General features: G+C 43.3%; 1 protein-coding gene across 2 annotated transcripts in view; it reads right to left on the reverse strand.

The window, feature by feature from the left end:
* Positions 1 to 24,975, reverse strand: part of ACSBG1 (acyl-CoA synthetase bubblegum family member 1) — a 109,536-nt gene that overhangs the window by 38,778 nt on the left and 45,783 nt on the right. The window contains exons 6-8 of one of the 2 annotated variants that reach the window (XM_082253083.1): positions 11,329 to 11,449; positions 8,919 to 8,999; positions 8,232 to 8,381 (exon numbers count right to left, since the gene is read on the reverse strand). In XM_082253083.1, the coding sequence (XP_082109209.1) occupies positions 8,232 to 8,381; positions 8,919 to 8,999; positions 11,329 to 11,449 (352 nt within the window). The remainder of the gene's footprint in view (positions 1 to 8,231; positions 8,382 to 8,918; positions 9,000 to 11,328; positions 11,450 to 24,975) is intronic. The other variant, XM_082253084.1, reaches the window with a different exon arrangement.

Raw genomic sequence — 24,975 nt, forward strand, 5'->3', positions numbered from 1 at the left:
TGAAAGGGAGAGAGTAAAGAGAGAGTTGAGGAGAATAATCCCATGGTCCGACCCCACCTAACCCATAGATGAGTATCAAAACGGAAAGAAAAGGGGGAAACCCCAAGGAAAAAGGCGTCCTTCCGACCGTGCCCATCTTAGAGTGTTACATTCACAAATGTCGCCCAGGGTTCCCAGACTGACTCAAATATTGCCCTAGAATCATTCAAGATACTGTACATCTTTTCTTGTGTCATCATCCATGAAATTTTACGCTTCGCAACCAGGAAGGGGACCTTAGACTGTTTCCAATGCTTAGCTATTGTGATTCTAGCTCCTAGGAATATATAAGAAATGAGAGTCCGAGTGTGCTTGGGGACCCTGGGAGGATGGTGATCTAGGAGGGCATATAAAAGTGATTGCTCAAGGGAAACCCCCGTAACGCGTCGTATTGTGTGGAACATCCGATTCCAAAAAGAACGGATTTTTGGGCATTCCCAAAAAACGTGTAACAGGCTCCCCAGAAGATCACAGCCTCTGAAGCAGACCGGGGACGAGCTAGGGAAAATTGTCGCCAAGCGAGAAGGAACCATGTACCATCGCATCAAAATTTTAACATTAGCCTCCATGAGGCCCACAATGTGGATCCCACGAAAGGCTCTTCCGACACAGGTATGCCAAGCATCCAAGTCCCAGTCTACATTCAGGTCCTGTTCCCATTTCAGCATGTAGGAGGTTTTATCTTCGGGAGAAATTAAAGATGCATAAATGAGGGAAATCCCTCCCTTGATGTCTTGAATTTTGGAGCACCATTGTTCGTAGGGGGTTACTGTGAGGGGGCCCGAAGATCCCCTCTGAAGCGTGCGCAAAAAGTGTGAGATCTGAGAGAAGCGAAATCGCTCCGCAGGCGGCATCTTCAGATTAGCTAAACAATGTGAGTAGGAAAGAGGACCTCTGGCATCAAAAAAGTGTCCAATTCTATAAAGGCCTTTATCCGTCCAGCATTTGAAAGCCTCAATGTTAGTTCCAGGAGGGAAGTCAGGGTTATGAAAAATATGTTTGAGAGGACCCCAGGGGGAGGAAATCTTTTTGGACTTATGAATAAGGTCACAAAGAGCAAATGAATGTGAAAGAGTAGGAGCCAGGATTGGGGGGCGGGAGGCAGGAGGGCTCCAAAGTAAGAAGTCCACAGTATGGAGAGGGATGGCCTGTCTTTCCATGTAATACCAATCAGGTTTTTCTCCTTTAACATATATAACAGAAAATTGTGCCAGTTGGGTCGCTAAGTAATACTTCCAAATGTCCGGTACCCCGAGACCCCCATTTTTACGAGACCTAAAAAGCGTGGATTTGTTGATCCTATGACCCTTCCTGCCCCAAATAAATTTAAATATGTGTGATTGAAGGGAAGTAACTTGTGACTTCACTAGCGGAATGGGGAGAGCGCGAAATAGATATAAGAGACGCGGAAGCAGGGTCATTTTGACTGCGTTGATTCTTCCCAGCCAAGAAATGTTAAATTTGGACCAGTCCTCTAGGTCCTTTTTCAGTTTATTAATAAGTGGTGGAAAATTGGCTGAATGCAGATCAGAAATCGAGGCATCGATATGTACCCCCAGGTAGGGTATTGAGTCGGAATGCCAGGAAAAAGGAAAATGTTCTTTTAGGCGAGAGACCAGGGATTGTGGAAGGTTGACGTTCAGAGCCAGGGATTTGCTCATATTCACCCTCAGTCCCGAGACCGCCCCAAAGCTATGGAGGAGTGATATGATGTTGGGGAGCGAGATCAGGGGGGACGTGACAAACAGCATAAGGTCGTCGGCGAACAAAGCGCATTTATGCACTGTATTGCCGCAGTGTATGCCACGTATATCAGGATGGTGACGGATGGCAATAGCTAGGGATTCCAAGGCAATGGCAAAAATAAGGGGGGAAAGAGGGCACCCCTGCCTTGTACCCCTGTGGATGGAAAAGGATTCAGAATAAAGGCCTTGCATCCTGACTCGTGCTGAGGGGTGGGAGTACAAGGCCCGGAGAATGGCCAAAAAGGAGGGGCCAAAACCCCATCTCTCCAATGTGGAGAAGAGAAACGGCCAAGAGAGCGAGTCAAAGGCCTTGTGTAGGTCTAAGTATAGTAGGAAGCCCTCTTGGGGAGGGGCTCCATCCCAGCCCGAACGCAAGAGAGTAGCCGCATCAATCACTCTTCTAATTTGGTCGGTCCCTTGTCAGCCTGGGATGAAGCCTACCTGGTCCTTGTGAATATAAGAATGAATGAAGCTGGAGAGGCGAGTAGCTAAAATTTTCGTTAGGAGCTTGAGATCATTATTAATAAGGGAAATGGGTCTGTAATTACTAACGTCTGTGTGATCCTTACCCGGTTTTGGGATGACCGATATAAAAGCTGCATTCATGGATTGGTCCAGAGGTTCCGTGCCTCTGAGGGAGTTAAAGAATCTTGCCAGGTAAGGGGCAAGTGTATCAGCATATGTCTTATAATATATGTTAGAGAAGCCATTGGGACCCGGGGCGGAATTGGTGCGTAGAGCTTTAATGGCGATTAGAATTTCCTGCTCGGAAAAAGGATCTTCTAGCAGGGAGCGTGCTATCTTGCTAAGTTGTGGAAGAGGGACCCGTCCCAGAAAGGACTCGATATCATGTTCCTGGGAAGGCTTAGGGTCAGCATACAGGGTAGAATAAAAGGATTGGAAAGTAGCCATAATCGAGGCAGGATTCCTCGTGAGTTCCCCGGACCTAGCCTTAATCTTGGGCATAGAAATAATCCTATATTTCGGTGTCAATTTAGAAGCAAGCCTAGGTCCTATTTTATCCTGCGTGGCCAGCAGGCGTGCATTTTGCCACTGTAAACTCTTAGCTGCCTTGGTGGTTAGAGCCAAATTAAGGGAAAGCTTAACCGCATCGAGTTTGCCCAGAGAAGTCAAGGTCGGGTCACGTTTATGCTCCCCACTCAGCCCTTTAAATTCCCGTTCCAGCTCAGTAATTTCGAACTGTCGTTCGCGCTTGAGTTTAGCCCCCAATTGAATGAGATGGCCCCTGATGACAGCCTTGTGGGCTCCCCAAAGGGAGGAGGGAGTTATGTCTTGTGAGTCGTTAAGGGCGAAATATTCTAGAATCATTTTTCCTATAGTGGATTTCCACACCGGTTCGTGGAGAAGAGATTCGTTCAGTCGCCATGGGGACGGGCCAGTACGCAAGGGTGTGCTCTTGAGTTTAAGGAACACTAAAGAATGGTCAGACCAGGGTATGTCTCTAATTACTGATGAAAGTGCCGAGGGGATGTCCATGGTAGGGACAAAAATATGATCAATTCTGGCGAGTGTATTGTGAGGAGCTGAGAAGTAGGTGTAGTCCTGAGCGGAGGGGTTAAGTTCTCGCCAGATGTCCACTAAACCCAAGGAATGGAGAAGCTTGGCTACTCGAAGGCTTTGCTTAGGGGGTCTGCGCAAGCGTTGAGGTCCTCGTTTAGATTTATCCAGAGCGTGGTCGAAAGCTAAATTGGAGTCACCTCCCAAAATGAGTCTACCTTCGAAATGGGTGGAGAGAAGAGGGAGCACCCTAGAAAAAAAGGCCGCCTGACCCTTGTTAGGAGCATAGAAGGAAACAAAGGTGTATAAAACACCGCCAATGTAACCCTTTACCAAAATGTACCTCCCCTGGGGGTCCGCTATGGTATGAATATGTGAAAAGGCCACAGTTTTTGAAAAAAAAAATTGCTACTCCCTTCTGTTTAGAGGGTGCATTAGCCAGGAAAAAGACTGGATATTTATGGTGGACGTATTTAGGCCTATAAGACTCCGGGAAATGGGTTTCCTGAAGCAGGAGAACCTCAAGTCCCTGGGAATGGTAATGTTGGAATGCCTTTCGCCTTTTCACTGGAGAATTGAGGCCCTGAACATTGTGTGATGCCACCTGTAGAGAGAAATCGGTACTCACGGTTGCCGTCATTGGAGAAGCGAGGTTCGGGCGCTGCGGTGTACAGCTGCGGAACAGTAGTCGGTGGAATCGAACTGGAGGAGTCTAGAAGGCTGCGACAAGAACAGAGAGCTCAATTGAACGATGGGATCAGACCATGTGATGCTGAAAAAGAGAAGGAGAATTAGAAAAGAAGGAAAAGGGATAGTAAGGATGGGAGAGAAAGGCAAAAAACATGCCAGGACAGAGCCTAGCATGGTGTTAAGGAGGCAGGGGATAAGTCCCATGCCCCCTAACCAAAATCGTAAAGGCACCCTATACCAGATAGGGTGCTGTCCTGTAGGGGCCAGGAAAAAAAAAAAGGAATTTTCCAAGCTCCTACTGGGGTGTGCGCACTAAAACCTCTCCGGGCATGGAGCCCCCACCCGGACAATTATAAGAAAAAAAAACAAATATGGTGGTCGCCCCGACCTGAGGCAGAGCAAAAGCGCATAAAGGGGAAAGGGGAGGGAGGAGAAAGGGGGAGGGAGGGAGAAGGTAAGGGAGGGAGAAGGGAAGGGGGGGAAAGGGAAGGGGGGGACGAAGGAAGGGGGGGGGGGAGAGGAAGGGGGAAGGGAGAAACAGGGAAAGGAAAGGAACACGGGGAGGGGGAGGCCTCTGCTACCATAGTATATCAAAGGGAAAAGTGAAGGCAAGACATGCGATCACGGCACAATAACTTGGGACCGGTCAATATGAAAAAGAGTAACAAACATAAATCGGTACCCCAAACTGTAAGGTAATACACAAATGAAAATCAGGCACAGGATAAAAATTCCGACAGACAATGTCCAGCGAGAAAAAAAAAAAAAAAGGGGGAGATGAGAAAAAAAAGGGGGGGGGGGAAGAAGGGGGTGAATGGTCAACTCATTCCAGCGGGGAGTGACAAATCCTCTAAGGATGGTTGGAGTAACAATCTGGATCAATCAGGAACATCAGGGAGGCTTGACATCACGGTGGCGTTTATGTTGTTGCTTGTTCCAAACAGACGATGAAGGACTGAGTGGCGGAGGTCGCTTGGCGGATTCCCGTGTCGGGTGAGAGGAGGAGGTGGAAGGATCTCTGGAAATGAGTCCCAATTGAAGAAGCAGGCGTTCCCCATCTTGAAGGGACGAAAAGCCGTGGGTTTTGTTCTGTAAGAGAAAGTTCAGTTGGAAGGGAAAGGACCACCAATATTTCAAAGATTTTGCAGAGAGAATTGACAACAGCGGTTTCAGGGCTCTGCGACGCTGAATGGTCATAGGAGACAGGTCTGCAAAAAGTTGTATCTTGTGACCCTGGATGGAGAGGTTTTCCTTGTCCAGGCTCTTCCTCATGAGCTCCTCTTTAACCCCATAGTAGTGGGTTTTCACGATGACATCCCTGGGAAGACCGTCCTTACGGGGCAATTGGAATGCTCTGTGCGCTCTGTCAAGCTCCAAGCGGTGGTCCGGGATATCAGGGAGAACGTCTCTGATAAATGTTTTAACGGTATCGGGGATATCTTTGACAGACTCAGGGATCCCCCTTATTCTGAAATTTAGACGGCGACTCCTGTTCTCCAAATCATCCAATTTGGATAAAGCAGTGTCCAATTGTTCCTGAAGAGTCTGGATACAAGCAGTATTTTGATTGGTTCTTGTCATGGCATGGTCGACAGTATTCTCTATGGCCTCAATCCTGGAGCCTAAATTTTGTAGGTCAGCTTTGATAGATCCTGTGATCTGCGCGGCATTATGAGCCAGTCCAGTAGCCAGCATCTCAGAAAATCTATTCATGAGCATGGAAATGTCAGGGAAGTGGCTCTGAGAGTGGAGGCCTAGCTGATGCTGTAGAGCAAGGGCCTCAGGTGATACTGTGCAAGGCTGCCCAGGGGATTGTTCCATGGCTCCGCTCAGCAGGGATGCAGTGGAGGCTGGTGAGAGGAGCTGTGCTTGAGGGAGACTGGTGGGGGTCGCTGGGGAGGGCCAGGGCTCTGGGGTGGCTGGTCGGATAGTAAAAAGAGTATTGGAAGTGTCCCCTACCTCCTGGTCACTGCGGATGGCTGAGGGAAGAGAGGAGACGGCCGCCATCTTGTCCGGATCCCCCAGTGAAGAATCGAACAGCAGCCGGTGGGAGACCTCCCTGCGGGGTTCCGCAGACATGCAGGGCCGGATCGCTGATCGTAGCTGCGGTGGTGGTATAAGTGGCAGGGCGACCGAGCGCAGTGTGCCGGAGTAGGGGCTGACACTGTCCGGAGAGGCGCGGAGCTCCGGGACTAAGCCGCCATCTCGGAGCTCCCGCGCATGCGCACTCCAATCCTTTTTTTTTTTATTGGTCTTGAGTAATATTCAAATTTTCTGAGCTTCTGAGTTTTGTGTTTTTACCCAAATGCTAAATGCTTTAAAAATATCCCTCTGTGTGTAACGCATCTATATAAAATATATGAGTTTCAGTTTTTGAATTGAATAACTGAAATAAATAAACTAGTTGATGATATTCTAGTTTTACGAGATGTACCTGCATATCTGAAAATGTATCAATCCTGATGTACTGATGACCTATCTCATTTCTTGAGGCCCGAAAATGTCAGGACAGTAAATATTTCCCCCAAATTACCCTTTTTTTGTAGAGTAGGCAGTCCAAGGCATTTAGTAAGAGGCATGGCAAGTTTTTTGAAGTTGTCATTTTTTTTCACAATTTTAAAATATTTTTACATACAGTGTCATCATATAACTGGGGTGGGGGTGATCAGGGACACTGGCTTGTGACAGTATGTACAAAAAAAAAGTAATAATTTTTTATTATTTATTTATTCTTTTTTATTAATTTTTTTTTTCTTTTTTTTTATTACATACAGTGACCAAAGCAAAACAGTGTTATCACAGTAAATGGGGAGGTGATCCGGATTGTTTTATTTTTTTACACTATGATTGCTTATACCGTATTTTCCGGCGTATAAGACGACTGGGCGTATAAGACGACCCCCCAACTTTTCCAGTTAAAATATAGAGTATGCATAAAACAGTGCAAGTGGATTAAACTTTTCCAAATTCACTCTAAAGCTGAAAGGAAGGACAAAACAATAAACCCATGGGAGCTGCCATGCTCCACAGCCCCCCTCCTTGCATCCCAGTCCCCTCCACAGTCCCCCTCCTTGTATCCCAATCCCCTCCACAGTCCCCCTCCTTGTATCCCAATCCCCTCCACAGTCCCCCTCCTTGTATCCCAGTCTCTTCTACAGTTGTCCCCCCTTACTTGCACATTACTCCCTTTCACAGTCCCCTTTACAGCCCCCCCCCTTACCTTACACAGCAGATAGAGGATGCAGCATGTCCGAGCATAAGGCGGGAAGTGTCCAACTTTCCATTTAACAGGCAGATTGGTTGCTAGGACCGCCCCTAGCAACAACAAATCACAGGCTTTTTAACGGTGGAGGTAGGGGCGGGGGAGCCTGGATGGAAGTTCTCTGTCAGCTTAGGCAGTCCGTGTGGCAGCATAGCTGAAGTGCTCTCACTCCCCCACCGCATATTCTCCAGTTCGGCTCCAGCATCCGCCGTATAAGACAATACACGGCGTATAAGACGACCCCCGACTTTTGAGAAGATTTTCCTTGGTTAAAAAGTCGTCTTATACGCCGGAAAATATGGTAACTGTGCATTTTAAAGTTATAAGCAACCATTTTTTTCTGAATGAAAACTACTCATTCAGTGTTTACTTTTGTGAATAGCTGTGAATGGCCCTGTCTGTACCATGTGATGACCAATCACAGAGCTCATCATAATAGTACACAATGAAAGGCATGTAACCAAGCTTCATTGGCCATGTCCAGTGGACATGGTGGGTGACAGTACAAATTCTGCATGGACCCTCTGCACACTGCTATACACCCTTTCCAGCAAACTATGCAATAAAAAACAGAGATTTTTAATTCACACTGATAGCAATACATGCTTAAGCTCGCCAACTGCGTCAAAGTAATCCCAATTTTCCTTTGGGATTATTAAAGTATTCTGTATTCTATAACTACTAGGTTCAGGTCTGGTCACTGACCTGCGTTGCAACCGAAAAAAAGACATACCTGTGCTCAAATCCCAATACCTTGTACAAGTACTTAACTATCAGATGCTAAAGGGTGTGACCACATATTACCACTACAAAATATGGATAGACCCTCTGCACACTGCTATACACCCTTTGCAGCAAACTATGCAATGAAAAGGTGTAGCAGTGTGCAGAGGGTCCATCCAGAATTTGTACAGAGTATATTGTATAGGAGAATTGGATTATCAAGTTTTAAAAAAGTTTGGAGTTTTTTCACCTACATTATCATGGCTCAGCATGACTCCTTTTGGATTCCCGGTGGTTCCCGATGTGTAGATAAGGACACAGCATTGATTGGGCTTCTGTGAATTTATGATGTCATCCAGATGCTCCTCACTTATATCCTTCCCCAGTTCCAGGAACTCATTCCACTGATAATGACACAACATCAGAAACATTATACAATATGCTAAGAACCATTATGTTACATGGAAATGCCCAGACTTGGTCTTGTCCCAGCATGAGAAGTACTAGCTTATGGTGAGCAGGAAACATATGGCACTAAAATACATTATTTAAAATACTTAATTTGTCAGTCAGATACTAAGATAACAATAACATTATTCTTTACTTATCAATATCAAATTGGTAACCATTGTCTGGCTTCTTGCTTATAGGAAGTGTGTTTGTAGGAGACCTTCAGAAACTGTAAAGTAGTACTGAGTGCGGGCCAAGATCTTCCTGAAAAGCACATTAAAGATAGACAACACACACATATAACTCCCCAACCGCTGCTGGTGAGCATTGGTTAAACAGTATCCATCAGCACTTAGATAACAGGTATTTATTAAAAAAGTAAAAAAATTATATTTTTGAGGATTGATATTTATTTAATACATCCGATTCTAGTAGCGCACACATAGACACATGAAAGCAACTCTGCAAGATATGCTTACATTACTACATACCGTGTATAGATCAGAGTGTTTAACCTGCAAAGTGCCTTTATACTGTACAACAGCTTTGAGATCCGGTAATTTATCCCATATCTGTAAATAAATAAATTATTGTTACCAAATTAGTGATACCAACATATGTTTTTCTGAAACCTGAAAACCTGGTACCGTAGTACTTTTATAGTGTCAGCACAAAGATCCTGCATTTGACTGCCAAAGAAGATTAGGGAATGATGAACATGGCTGAGCTATAGCAGCAATCAGTGATTCCCAAGGATAAAGTACTACTGCTGGTGCCCTACAGGCCTGGTGCATGCTAGAAAGAGCTGGTTATTTTGTATTCCTAAGTATGAAGCAATAACAGGGCTAATTTACACTAGTATAAACCATGTGTTAATCTGTGTTGAAGTCTGTCTTTGATAACTTAAAATAAACCTGACCATTGCCCATGGGGGAAAAAGCAAAAAGTTAAAGTGTAAGTCCAGGAAAAAACGAATGCTAAACCTGCTCTCTGCCACATTCTAAACCTAATCTATCTAACCCTGTAAAAATAAAATTGCTGTATTTACCTATTCTGCAGCCGATCTGGTCTGGTTTCCAGCAGCAGAAGCTGTGTACAGGAGAGGACCGACAACGGCTGGGAAGTGACGTCACCCATAGACTTACCTACCATAGGTCTTCGTTGTCGGCTGCCTCTCCTGTACCTGCCTCCACACTGAAGCCGCTGCTGAGAGCTGATGCTGGAAACTGGACCAGATAGGCTGCAGAATAGGTAAGTATAGCGTTTTTTGCTTTACAGGGTTAGATAGATTAGGTTTACAATGTGGCAGAGAGCAAGTTTAGCATTAGTTAGGTTTTGCATGAACCTCTACTTTAAAGGAGAAGTAGTATAGCCAAAGCTTTTTTGGCCATACTTCTCCTGAGGATCACAGGAGTGCAGTTCGTTCTGCACTCCTGTGACCCCACTGTTGGCTGACATCACAGAGACAATCGGGATTCACACAGAACTCTGGCCCAACACCTGGCTCAGCCTCTCAGTGATCTGCTAAAAGTCTGAGCCAGCCCCTCCCACCCCCTCAACAGCCCAGAGCTCCAGTAAGTGCTGGAGGACCAGAGCAGGGAGTCAGAGACTGACAGTCCTGGCTCTCTGCTCAGAGCGGAGGGGAAGAACTGGGCGGTCAGCGGTGTTTGATCGCTCAATTCTCACTACAGAGATTCAGCATCAGATGGATGTTGCATCCAACTAGGCGAGTATAATGTTAGTTTTTTTTACAAATACTTCTCCTTTAAATTCAACAGCTCTTTCCCCACCTACACACTCTATGATCATTCCAGAGAGAAGAACGCTCAGCTGTGTTTACAACAGCTGATCGTTCTTCTCTCTCAGCAGGGAGAGATCGTGGGTGTCAGGGGGCAATCGAAGCTGCCGGTCCCGTGCATCGGAGTCCCCGCTGCCGAGTGGGGGCGGGAGCGCGCCGCCGGTGGCGCGTGCTGGTCCCCTAGCAGCAGGCGTGCAACTGACGTAGGGCTACGTCGGTTTTCGCAGGAGGGGCTGCCTGCCACAACAAAACTGTGGCGGGTGGTCCTTAAGTGGTTAAGAGAAGACATACACTAATAAGTAAGCAAGTAAGCATCTAAAATACTTGTTTTTTCTTGCTTTTGTCTACAACTTTTCAAACTGGTGACAGGTCTTTTTAAAGTGAATGTAATTTTTAACAATACATTTGCTCCGTTTTGGTCTGTTAAATATACCATTGAAAGCGTTTTGTTAGATCTTTTTGACAGATGCAAGAAATCTAGCCAGAAATCCTGTGAGCTGGTAACTTCCTATTCTATCTGCCATAGTAGGCACAATCAGCACACCACCATTCACAAAATTGTGTTTTTTTTTTCAATGAATACAAGATATTTTCTGATTGGCTCAACTTCTCCACCTTGTCCAATCAGAGAATGCCTTGTATTTATTGAAAAAATAAAAGTCGTTCTATGAATTGTGGCAATGCTGAACGAAAGCCAACCAGTGGTTATTGTGCAGAAGCCACTTGGCACAGGAACCAGAAGATCATGGTTATCACTGTGGTAAAGCTGATTATTACAGTGATTGTCAGCTTCCCTAGCGCTGACTCAGGTATGGACTTACATTGATCCAAGCTGTATGGGCATATCTATGTATTTTTTCAACTGTATCTTTACCTTTTTGATTTATATAGTTCATGTTCTTTAATCTAAAGATATCCTAACATTAGAGTTGAAGATGAAGACTCTGTTGGCTCATGGTGAATTTATACGTTGTATGCTCATGAATACTGGCTCAACCTAGGTAATATTGGCACAACGTGTAGAAGATACATAGCTTTGGATTATTCCACATTTATAAAGATGGTATCTGCTGTACAAGGAGAAGATTAAAATTGATGTTTACCTGCAAGATTTTCTCCAGTTGTTTTTGATTTTCAACCACAATAATATTTGCTCTGCAGTCACTGGCAACATAGCAGCATGCTTCAGGTGAGTTGGTCGCATAAATCCCGGTCACAATTCCCCTAAAGTTTTATGCAAACATAACATTTTCAACTTTTCTGCAGCATTGGTTGGCAGAAAATGTTCATATTTATTTTCATTTGATTTTTTTTTCAATAAATCCAAAAGAACAATGTGCCCGAGAAGAGTTATAAAATACTGTGCTCACCAGTGTTAATGGAAAGAAGTCAAACATAGAGGGAGAGAGAGCAAGAAGGAAGAATTATCAAGCCTTAGTTATGAATCTATACCATTTTCTGTCTACCAGTTTTATTTTGGCCTAAAGGAGAAGTAGGTCAACGGAGTGCAGTTCGTTCTGCACTCCTGTAACATATTTTCAGCCGACAGTAAGCTACAGTGCGCTGTTGGCTGACAGCACTCAGCTGGTCCAGGCTGGGGAAAGAACCCAATCATATTGCTGGGATCCACCCAAATGCCTGGACTGGCACCTGACTCAGCCTCTTAGCGGCCAGAGAGCCTGAGCCAGCTGCTCCTACCCCCTCACCAGCCCGGTGCTCCCAAAGGGGAGATCAGACAGCTGCTGACTGAGTGAAGGGGGAGAATTGAGTGATCAGCTCGCTTAAGTCTTACTACAGAGCCGGCGGGCATCCATCTAGGTGAGTATAATTGTTTTTTTTTTTTTAGAAGTTCATAATTTCAACAAGCACGAAACCACTTTACCCTGGATCAGTGCCATGGCCACCCTCACCTTAACAACTAATAAAATAACACTCTAGGGACCAGGATGCACGGGGGGGGGTCTAATAAAACTGGTGTACACAGAATTGTTTGCAGCTGTGCATAGTAGCCAATCAGCTTCTAGGTTTTTTTTTTTAGCTTCTAGGTTTTATTGTCAAAGCTTAAGAGGGTCGCTGGTTTGAATCCCAACCACGACACTACCTGCCTGGAGTTTGCATGTTCTCCCTGTGCCTGCGTGGGTTTCCTCCGGGTACTCCGGTTTCCTCCCACACTCCAAAGACATGCTGGTAGGTTAATTGGATCCTGTATAAAAAAAAAAAGAAAATGGCCCCACTGTGTATATATGTGAGTTAGGGACCTTAGATTGTAAGCTCCTTGAGGGCAGGGACTGATGTGAATGTGCAATGTATATGTAAAGCTCTGCGTAAATTGACAGCGCTATATAAGTACCTGAAATAATAAATAATAAAATATGTGCATCAGTTTTAGTAAATCCCCCCACCAGTGTCATTCTTTGATATGTTGATGGCAGTCAGCTCACCCACAACATGGTAACACATAACTCTGGTTCAAGGCAAGCACTATGCAAGGTCAACCGCAGCATTCAGGAGAAAATAGAGGTCCACTTCCACCAGACCTCTTCCTGCTCCCACCCTCTACTGTGCTGCTGGACTCATAAGGAAGGATAGTGTTCTGATGTGAAATGAAGACTGTGTGATTGGGGAGCTCTGTGGTGAGGGGACTATGTGATTGGGGTCTGTGTGGTGGGGGGGGGGGGGGTCTGTGGTGGGTTGTGTGATTGGAGAGCTCTGTGATTGGGAGGATCTGTAATGGGGGGACCCTGATTTGATTGGGAGGCTCTTATGTCTAGGACAGTCTAGGGGGACTCTTATGTGAAATGGGGGACCTCTAATAGGACTGAGAGCCTCTTATGTGAAGAGAGGACTTGTAAAGGGATGGGGTCTCTGATAGGGAAGGACCTGATGTCATAGAGGAACCTCTGATGTGAAGGGGGCTTCTGATGTAAAGTTGATTTCATCAAGGTGGTTGTGTAAACACAAAAAGTATACAGCTCCAGGTGGCAAACCTACAGCTACACCTCCCCTGCACATGGAAGGGGTGCTGGCTCTGCATGTAGTAGATGTACGAATAGGAAGATCTGGATAGCCTCACTCCAATGCAATTACCTTTATTAATATAAAAGACAGTCCATACAGCAAAATGGAGGTAGAGGAGTCAACTGTAGCTAATTCGTGATAAGTTTAATTTATGTTTTTTACATTTTAGACATGGTTGCGTCAGGATTTTGCATTAGTTGTCTTTGTTTGTAAATGTTTTAAATATAAAGTTTACAGACATTTGCATACAGAGGAAAAAACAAAGCATAATAGCTTACAAGTGAGATTGTCGCAAAACAAAATTTAGGTTACTATATGTAGGATCAGTATACATATAGGTAATCATTTATTGAAAAAGAGAAAGTTCACATAAGGAGGAGGTCCTAATACATATGGTGAGGCATCAAGAGATTGTGGTCATTATCAGGTTCCTTATACAAGATACCAATACCATTTTGTACATCAAGGGAGAGATACATTTTACATACTTTTTAAAAGGTGCCACAACTAAAAAAAATGTGATAAATGCTGCTCTAGATAGATGTGACTGGCTAAATATACATATTCTAATGGCATGTGGTAAAACCATGTTTCTAATTGCAGTTTGTCATTATATAATATGTTATGTTCATGGAGATAGCTATATTTGCATGTTGCATGCACATTTCCTAATTTGTAGTGGTTTACTTCTCATCCTAACTTACTGCAAGTCTGTGAACTATAATTTTGATAACAGAATTTCACTGCAAACACAAAGGCAAAAATGTGTCCTGTGCGGTCCCCAATGGACATGGCCAATGGTGGAATGGCATGGCTAATGGTGGGACCTTCAAATAACCATTATTTTAAAAAGCCAGCATACCACATGCAGATGCAACATATATTAACTGAAGTCCATACAAAAAAAACAAACAAACATTTTGAGGGAGATAATGATAATAAATAAGCAAATGCGATCATATATTCTCAAATGGATCAGAGCTGGCAGGAGAAAAATAAATCTTCAATATAAAGGTGTATGTTTTCTAAGTAAATGTTGTAATTTTCAATGGATTCCACTTGCAAGTTTAATGTCGATTTTATTAGGTTTTGCAGATATTACAAAAGACAAATGTCCATGATGGACAAAAGGCAAACGTCCATGATGGACCAGAAAGGTACAAACATATCCTTAACAGGAAAACATAGACATACCCATATATATATAAGGGCTTTACAGTGAGATCAGTAGAAACCATAACAATTTGGTCATATTATACCGAAGAAAGAGGAAAAACAAAAATCCTCATAGTAGAAGCTAACCAAGTACATACTATGTATGGTAATATAAGTCAAACGAACAGAAAACAACAGGGTTCCCATTTATAATATAGAGGAGATAACGTCTACAGATGTGGATGTCCATTCAGAAAAGAGTATTGAAAGAAGAAATAGAGAAAAGGGGGGTAAAGGGGAGAGGGGACTTGGTCACTGAACGTTTATAGGGGGGCACGTGCACCTAACAAAATCCCGGAAGTTAGTGCGCACTCAAACAGTAGTAGAAATAAAAGACGCAAAATTGGAGTCCAAACTGTCCACATGAGGCTGTGAGATTCAGATTTGGCAATCATGCTTTCCATATATTCAATATTGTTCATTTTACAAGCTCAAGCGGTCAAAGATGTGGGTTCAGGCTGCTGCCAACATCTGGCAATGATCGATCGGGCAGCTGTCAGGAAGTGTCTAATCAGACTTTTTTTTGTAGGATCCCAGCAGCATAGGGTGTATAATGATTTGGGTATTTATTACCCACCAGGGCATCATACAAACTTAGCACTTTATTCCAAAAAGTAACAATGCGCGGACACGTACCCCAAATATGGAGCATTGCTCCAGGAGCCTGCAAACAATCCCAACATCCATCAAGGACAGAAGGGTCAATTTTTGTGGAGGGCGGTAGGGCAACGATACCAATGAGAGAAGATATGATAATTGCGTTCTTGGGCATAGGATGAAAGTTTTGCCCCAGTTCAATTCATCTTCCGGTATATTCAGTTCCTGTTCCCATTTGGAAAGAAATGAGGGTGGATCCGGGTATAATTCCTGGAGTAAAATTTGGTATATCTTGAGAGAGTAAATGCTCAGGAGTGGTGGACCTGGAGAGTAATGAGTCAAAGGCTGTGAGTAATCTTGTCAGTAGGTCAAAAGAGGAGTACTGTCTAAGGTAGTGTTGCAACTGTTGTTTTTCCAGGCATGCCGTTCATGGGTTATGACAATTAAACAAAAGAGTTAACGATTTTCCTCCACGCAACATACTGTATAATATAAAAGTGGATGATCACTCTTGTGCCAAGAGGGGAATTTGGCACTAAAAAATGGTGGAGTGAAGAAGCCATTGCCAAACAGAGGGGTCAGAGGACTCGGCCCTGAGGACAGAATCCGCTTACCCAAGCAGTCGTCCCATATACGTAATGTGGTCTTAACAAGTGTGGGCACCACTTGCATTTATATTTGCACATTCCACTTTGTACTGTAAGTCATTTAATAAGGATGCAATATGTGACCCCCAGATTTTCATAGCTTTATGGTATAGTTAGAGCATATTCTGTCCAAAATGTTCATTTCAAGATTGTAGCAGCACTCACAAATGGAATGACAGTGGAAGATGGGATGGGAAGATGTTACAGGGGGTGTGGCTATAAGCATTGTCACTTGATTCACAAGCCTATATCTTACATTTAAAACCTGGCCACAGCTAGTCCTGCCCAATGCTTTTTGGTTTGGAAGCACTGCCTCTAGGAGGGGGAGCGGGTGAGACACAAATGAAAGAGGATTAGGTTCGGTCAGGGATAGTACATTTTTGTTTACTTCATGAGGCTTGAGCATCACATAGTAACTGGATTCAGGACTTGTTAAGACTGTTATACAGGAGCCTTTAGATTTACTTTGTCACCCATGTAGCGCACATATGCAGCAGTAAAGAGGGTAGTCTTTACCGTCTACATACCCCATATATGCGTCCATAGATGACTGAGGTTTCTGCACTGAGAGTGTACTCACTATTAGATTGTAAGCTCTTTCGAGCAGGACCCTCTTAAACCACTTGTATTTTATTGTATTGTAACTGTACTGTCTCCCTTTATATTGTACAGCACAGCGGTATATAAATCCTGTATAATAATAATAATAATATTCACTACATTCACCCAGACCATTGAACAAGCTGTCAAAGACAGCTCCCGGTTTCTAGCAATGGTCGGAAGCCTTCCGGACTGGTTCCCAATCATGTGACCATTGTGACAGCCAATCACAGTGGTCACATGATCAGGCAGTCCTTCCCCCCCAGGGAGAAAGACCCTGTTAAAGATATACCAAGGCTTCATAGGAAGGAGTTAATAAGTATGCCCTGGTATTTCGTGGAATGCTAACTTAGATACCACATGCTAGTTTAGAAGCAACAAACCTGACCTTTTTTCTGCCTTCATTTCCCTGAAACAAGTATGCAGTATAAGGGAATGGCTGCTAACTCTAAACCTTGTAGAATATTGACATTTATTCTACAGCAGAAAAGAAAGATACTCTATGTTAAATGAAAGGCATACAATGACTAGCAGGGGCATAACTACAGGGGTTGCAATTGCAACTGGCCCCATGCTCCAGGGGGCCTGTGCGGCTCCCCTGTACACCTGGATAGGAGGGGCGGTGGGGGCAGTGTGTAGAGAAATCACTGTCCTCATTTTTCCTCTTGTAGCTGCAGGAGGAAAATGGAGGAGATTGATTCCTCTATATGCTGCCCCACTGGTCCTCCTATGCAGTTCACTTGTGTTCTGCTGTCTCTGGGCCCCTGTGTGCTCCCCTGGTCCCCCCCCCCCTGTGCTGCCGGCTTCCTCCCTCCCCCCTCCTGCCGGCTGCTGCAGGGGATTTGTTACAATAGAGAACCAGGATGGGTCGGTAAATATGTAATTTGCCAGCTCCTTCCTTTCCTGTATGGACAGAGTCATAGTCAGTGACATTGTAAAAAAATAAAATAAAATGATAAAAAATAATACAATTAAAATACCAAAAATAAAAAAATAATACAATTAAAATACCAAAAATAAAAACTACTGACACCAGTGAGTGAACTTCCAGGTTCGCAAAGGTCACACTTGCGACTGGGCCCTGGCATTTCACCACCGTGGAGAGGACCCAAGATGGCAGGAAGGGGGTCCACTGCAGAACTTGTGAAAGGGTCCCGCTGCAGGACCGTAATAAAGGGCACCAGGATCAGTGGGAAGAGCCCCAGCCAGGGGTCCGTGGGGCCCTTTATGGTTTATTGCACCGGGGCCCTGAAAGTTCTAGTTACACCTCTGATGACTAGTACTGAAAAAAACCAAAAAAAAACAAATACACAGCGAAATAAAAACTCACGAAACACACACAAAACGTGTTTTTGGCTTTCCTTTTTTTTACTTAGATTTTGTTGTTTTTTTCTAATTTCTCTGTTTTCTCTTCAGGGCAGCATAAACTCTATATATAGTCCTGATAACAAGACATACAACATTCCATGAATGCCATATCTTAATATGCATTATTGCTACAGGTCAAAAACCTCCAGAGATTGATTCACCATGAGAGCAAGGTGACTAACATTTTCAAAAGAAGAGTGGCAGTCTCCTTATTCTCTTACTAAAGTTTCCCTCGACGTTATACAGAATCTGTTTATGATAAAGCTTGTTGCATGTTAGACAACACATTTAGAGTGCAGTACTTATGTGGGGCACAGTAACAAAAGTGTGAGAGTGGTGCTAATAGAAAGTGTAATAAAACTCACAATAAGAAATCAAATTAAAGAGGGACTTCAATCTCTCAATCAATAATCACTACACCAAAAATATTGGGCCACCTGTCTTTACACGCACATGAACTTTAATGGCATCCCAGTCTTAGTCCGTAGGGTTCAATATTGAGTTGGTCCTCCCTTTGCAGCTATAACAGCTTCAACTCTTCTGGGAAGGCTGTCCACAAGGTTTAGGTAAAGGAATGTTTGACCATTCTTCCAGAAGTGCGTTTGTGAGGTCAGGCACTGATGTGGACGAGAAGGCCTGGCTCGCAGTCTCCGCTTTAATTCATCACGAAGGTGTTCTATTGAGTTGAGGTATGTGCTGTGCAGGCCAGTCAAGTTCCTCCACACCAAACTCGCTCATCCATGTCTTTATGCACCTTGCTTTGTGCACTGGTCCAAATCATTTGGTGGAGGGGGAATTATAGTGCGGGGTTGTTTTTCAGGGGTTGGGCTTGGACACTTAGTTCCAGTGTAGGGAACGCTTAAGGCATCAGCATACCAAGACATTTTGGACGATTTCATGCTCCCAACTTTGTGGGAACAGTTTGGGGATGGTCCCCTTCCTGTTCCAACATGACTGTGCACCAGTGCACAAAGTAAGGTCCATAAAGACATGGATGAGTGAGTTTTGGGGTGGAGAACCTTGACTGGCCTGCACAGAGTCCTGATAGTATAGGTGTATCATATTTACTTGTTTTAAACTTTTTTTTTTTAATATTTTTTAACCACTTGCCGACCGCCGCAAGTACATATACTGCGGCGATCAGCCCCGTGTAGGCAAAGTGACGTATGGGTATGTCACTCGCCTGCGCGCCGCCGGAAGGGCTCTCTCTCGCCCGCTCGTTAACGGGCATCCCCGCGCGAGTGACCGGCGGTTCCGATGTCCGCCGGTCACTCACGATCTCCCACTGGAGAGGGAGAAAGGAAGGCGGCTGATGTAAACAAAGCCGCCTGTCATTCTCCCTGGTGTAACTGCAGAGATCATACGATCCTGCTATGTAGGATTGTATGTCTCTGTGGTTACATCAAAAGCCACACCCATTTACAGTTAGAAGCACGCCCCTAGGGACACACTTAACCCCTTGCTCTCTAATAAAGTTAACCCCTTCCCTGCCAGTGTCATTTTTACAGTAACAGTGCATATGTATAGCACTGATTATTGCAGTAATGTCACTGGTCCCCCCAAAAGTGTCAAAAATGTCAGTCAAGGGTCCGATCTGTCCGCCGCAAAGTCGCAGTCCCGCAAAAAAAATCGCAGATCACCGCCATTACTAGTTAAAAAAAAAAAACAATAAAAATTACAAATCTTTCCCGTAGTTAGTAGACGCAATAACTTTTGCGCAAACCAATCAAAATATGCTTATTGTGATTTTTTTCACCAAAAATATGTAGCAGAAAACAAATTGGCCTAAAATGTTAAAAAATTTTGATTTTTACATTTTTTTGGGGGGAATTTCATATAAAAAAATTTGAAAAATAATGTTATTTCTTCAAAATTGGCGCCCTTTTTTTGTTTATAGCGCAAAAAGTAAAAATCGCACAGGTGATCAAATACCACCAAAAGAAAGCTCTGTTTGTGGGGAAAAAATGACATCAATTTCATTTGGGTACAGCGTCGCACAACTGCTCAATTGTCCGTTAAAATCACGCAGTGCCCAATCGCAAAATAGGCCCTGGTCTTTGAGCAGCCAAATCCTCCGGGGCTTAAGTGGTTAAATTACTTCCTGATTTGCAGGCCTAGGCATATTTTGTCATACATCCCAGGAGTCTTCAGGAGGGCAGGGGTTTTTGTCAGCTAAGCACACCCCCCTACAAGCATGCCTGAGCTTAGGACAGATGGATTCCAGGAAGTAAATGCTTTATCAATCATGTGCCCTTACTCAAGATGGCTACAGCCAGTAATGCTAGTGGGGGGGGGGGGGGGGGTTCAAAGTGATTCCTCAGTAAAAAAAAAAAAGCATGGAGACATGGATGGATGGATGAGTTTGCATTGAATATTAAAAATGAATTAAATAGCATTTTTGGTTTGTGTCATAGCAGTGTAGTTTGGCTTAAAATTGTGAGAACTGTGCTAATAAAAAGTGTAATAAACAAACAAAACTCACAATAATAGATGAATAAAACTCTACTCAACATAAAACATGCAAAATGCGTTGCAAATATTGCTTCCAAAAGATAAGGGCTAATAGTGCTGTGTGTGTGTGTGTGTGTACAACCAGTCCATATATTCACATTAGTTTTCGTGGAGATTTTCGTGCAGATTTCGATACACATGTTACATATCACCATGCATGCTGGAGTGAGAGCAACATTTCTAGCACAAGACCTCCTCCCTAAACTGATTACCTATAGGGGGCTTTTAAAGCATCAGCTAAGGAAAATACAGGATACTGAAGTTTGTCGCCATTTCATGGTTTGACATGTTGGGTATCTATTTACTCGGTGCAACCTCATCTTTTATATTTTGCCAAAACACTGGGTTATTTATGGTGCTTGTGTGCCCTAAAATTTGTGTATTTTTTTACTGAAATTTTGTGTTTCCTGGAACTTTGCTGTAATATCACGTGAAAAAATAATTGGAACTACCACTATTTTATTCTACTTTTAGAAAATATATACAGTAATGTTTTGGGGATTTTATGTAATCTTCAGGCCTAAAATAATTTTATAAACGTGTGCAGAAAAATGCAAAAATGTAGTCTTATTGTAACATTTCAGGACAAACTATTAGCCTACTTTGGGAAGCAGGTTATTGAATACCTGACAAAAACAATCCATTCACACCTGAGCGTATTCATTTTACTGGTGTTTTTCAAGCTTTTTTTTTTGCAGCATTTTCCAAGCTTTTTAAAAGCGTTTTAGAAGTGTTTTACAGCTTCAGGTATTTTTGTTTAGCCAAAAGAAAGCACTAGGGGGAGGAGGGGGAGAAGAAATTAGGGATGGAGAGTTGCAATTTGAGTGTTTTATGAGCGTTTTTCTGCTCAGGTCAGGTGTTTCAATTGAAGTCTATGGGGCCAAACATGCTTGTAATCTGCCAAAAAGAAGCTCATGTACTTTTTTGAGCTTCTGGCGTTTTGCTTTAGGTGACAGAACACTCACATGTGAACAGGGGCCATTGAAATGAATAGAATTTTGCTTGTTGTGCGTTTTGGAACTTCAGAGCTGAGCGTTTTACATGCTGAAAATCGCTCAAGTGTGAACGGAGCCTAATTGGCTTCTAGCAGGTGGGATACAAAACTCCTCACTGAGGAGAGTACACTGTACGAATGTAGAACGCAGTCCTTGAGTCGCACAAGTACAGTATACACAGAAATGACGTAGGTGGCCGCGGCGCCCTTATTCGGAAGTGGGGGCAGGCAGAGATGTATAGTAACTAAGTAGAACTACTTCACTACTGTACTTAAGTACCGAAAGGCGGTATCTGTACTTTCCTAGAGTAGAATTTTTTTCTCCTACTTCCACTTTTACTTCACTACATTTTTTCAATGATCTCAATACTTCTACTCCGATATTTTTTTTTGTGCTGCATAGTTACTCGTTACAATTCTAAAAATTACCACTGCCAGAACAGTGGATGGCAGGTTTCATGAAGCTCAAAACATGTGTATTATCAGCGCATACGAAAATAAATGCTACTGTATGTATAAATAAAAGCTGCATTTGAAATAATAAAAAACAATATGATGTTCAAACTTTTGACTTCTATCTTTAATAACTACATAACACAGTACTTGTACTTTTACTTTCAGTACTTGAGTAGCAATTTGTTTTTCAAAAAACTACTTGCAATACTTAAGTACAAAAAATGTTGAATACTTTGGTACTTCTACTCAAGTCACTTTTTGATTGAGCACTTCCACTTCTACTCAAGTCACTTTTTGATCGAGCACTTGTACTTTTACTCAAGTATGGGTTTTGAGTACTTTATACAACTCTGGGGGCAGGTACCTTTGACAGGTCCCCCCCCCCCCCCCCCAAAGGTGCCAAATGTGGCACGGGAGGGGGGAGGGAGCAGATACGCGGAGCTTCCACTTTTGGGTGGAACTCCGCTGTAAGTTTTACAAATATAATGCTTTTTATGCTCTGTACAAGTTAGTTCCAGTTCTTGTTATGATACATTCAGGCTGTAAGTGTTTTATAGCCTGAACTTGTAACAAGGCACTCTTTAGCTACAACCCCAATTCCAAAAAAGGTGGGACGCTGTGTAAAATCTGCATCAAAACAGGATACAGTACAATGATTTGCAAATCTCATAAACCCATAGTTTAATCACAGGAGAAAATAGAAAACATATCAAATGTTTAAACTGAGAAAATGTACCATTAAAAAAAAAATAATGTAATTTTGACATTTTCTAATTTTCTAAATAATACACTTCTTAAGATAGGTGATGATCAGCATGATATGCTAGGTACCACCATTACAGAGGTCCAAATCCACCAAACTCTCAAAGAGGAAAACATTATGGGCCTGATGCCCATCAGGGCCAAGCCCTGTTTTATAAAAAATTGAGTGATATAGTGGTACCTAATCTGACAAAGACTTTTTAACCACCTTAAACAGCATGGTTGTCTCTCACTTGGAATGTTGAAAGTTCACATTGTAATGCTGCCTAAGCCTGGAAAGAACACCTGTAGGTGGAGCTCAGCATGGTGCGGAGACAATATCTCACATAGGCAGATGCAAGTAATGCAATAACAGTTCACAACAAACCCGTTGGGAAGGCTACCCAGTCAAGTACACTCACAGATCCAGTGGTGTGACAAGACAAGAAGAGTAGCAGTATGAGACTTTTATAGTCATAATAAGTAAACAACTCACAAGATGATGGTATCTAAGCGCTCATCAAAAGAATAAGAGTCCCCGAGATTTCTACCACAGACCATATTTTTACCAGCTTCCAAAAATCCACAAAGAGCCCCTAAATCCACCAAGCCGCTCCATAGTGGCCTCTATGGACCGTGTCACCAGTCCTTTTACACTTTACATTGACCACTTTTTTACAGCCACTAGCTCAAAATCTTACATCATACATCAGAGATGGCATTCATCTATTAGATAGTCAGAGCCATTATTCTTGGGAACCCACATATACCTGGCTATCCTTAGATGTTAGCTCGCTGTACACGTCTATAGCTAATAATGTGGGCCTTAGGGCAGCGTTACACTTCCTGAATGGAGATCCCCTTCTCAACCCAAGACAAATCCATTTCATATAAGAAACATTGGAATTCTGCCTTACACATAACTACTTTGAGTTCGATAGTTAGTTCTACCTACAGATCCATGGCACAGCCATGGGTGCTAATTTTTCACCCAGTTATGCTAACTTGGCCATGGGTCTGTGGGAACAACAATACATCTGGACCAACAACCCTTATGGTGCACATATAAATGTTTAAGGTCGTTACATAGACGAAATTGTAATTATATGGAATGGCCCCCCTCATCCATTGATCCATTCGTATCCCATTGTAACAATAACAATATGGGTCTTTCTTTTACATCTGTGCATTATGCTGATACACTGGCTTTCTTGGACTTAGAACTGTGCAATGAGGGTAATACCATCCATGCCCGTAACTACATCAAACCTACCTTTGGCAACTCATACCTACATTACCACAGTTGTCACCATCCCAAATGGAAGGATAACATCCCTAAAAGCCAGTTCAATCACCTTAGGCGCAACTGCACTGGGGTCGCAGACTATGCTGAACTAGGTCAATTGCTGACACGAAAATTTCTAGAAAAAGACTACCCTACCTCACTTGTCCATGATGCTTACAAGCTATACCTTACTGTGATCCCCCACAACAGTACCAAGTCCTGCTGCCAACCTCTGCCGACTATGTACACAGACTATTCTCTGCCAGCAGCTTATGCCATATCTGATTATCTGTGACCGATCCGGCTTGTCTGACCCTGCTCCAGTCTTTTGCCTATCCTGCTCCATCCAGTGCCAGGTGACGCTGTCCTGCATCCGCTGTGCATCCGCACCACTATACCTGCTTCTACCTGCTGCTCAGCAATCCAGTCCTGTCCAGTGACTTATGGGCAACTCATCTCGGCTGCTAATGGAAGACAAGTGATGGCACTCCTACCCCACTGGTCTCTCGTATCCACTGTTGCAACTCCAGTAGTGCCTGAGCCAGGGCTGTATGAGAGGTCTCCCTCTGCACATCAGGCTCTGCTACAAGGTATGTGACAGAGACCTACTGGATTTACACATTAGATATCTTGTCACCAGGAGGTATGAATGAAGACTTGGAGATCCATAGTGTTCTGTGACCCCCATCTAACTCTGGACCCATCTAAATCCTATGTATTTTAATCCTTCTTACCTACTTTGGGCCAAAACACAAAATAAATGAATAAATACATATTTTGCCAGATTAGCTTAATTTCATCTTTCCTCTGTTGGAGGGTACCACCATCCCTCAACCCCCATTATCTTGGTCCCAAGCACACACAGCAAAAGGTTCCTTTTTCAAAGGTTTTTTTTTTAAATCCTCATTAAATTTATTTTAGTGGCTTGTATTATAACTAATTCTTACTTTTTATTAATGTACTAGTTTATTCATTTATACAGGACCCATAAGGTCTTTTTATTTATTCTTATTTGAAAACACTTATCTGTTTGTAAGTATGCCAGCACCTTTAGTACTAATAATACAATCCTTGTGTATTTAATGTATGTTCCAATGCTCGCCCATTGATATTAGTTAGTGGGGGTTTGTCTCTCCATTATTGTATTAAGTGCCATCTGGTGTACCTTGCTGATTTGGCTGCATATAAATTCCACTTTCAAACATGGCCCCCCACGGCCTGAAGAAGGAGCATGCATGCTTTGAACGCGTGCCACACCTATCACTTGTGACACCCTATTGTCGTCTCCCCCCAGGATCCTCGGAGCAGATCTAGGAAG

This window comes from Pelophylax lessonae (assembly GCF_965119305.1).
Source record: "Pelophylax lessonae genome assembly, chromosome: 4".
Taxonomy (NCBI): Eukaryota; Metazoa; Chordata; class Amphibia; order Anura; family Ranidae; genus Pelophylax; species Pelophylax lessonae.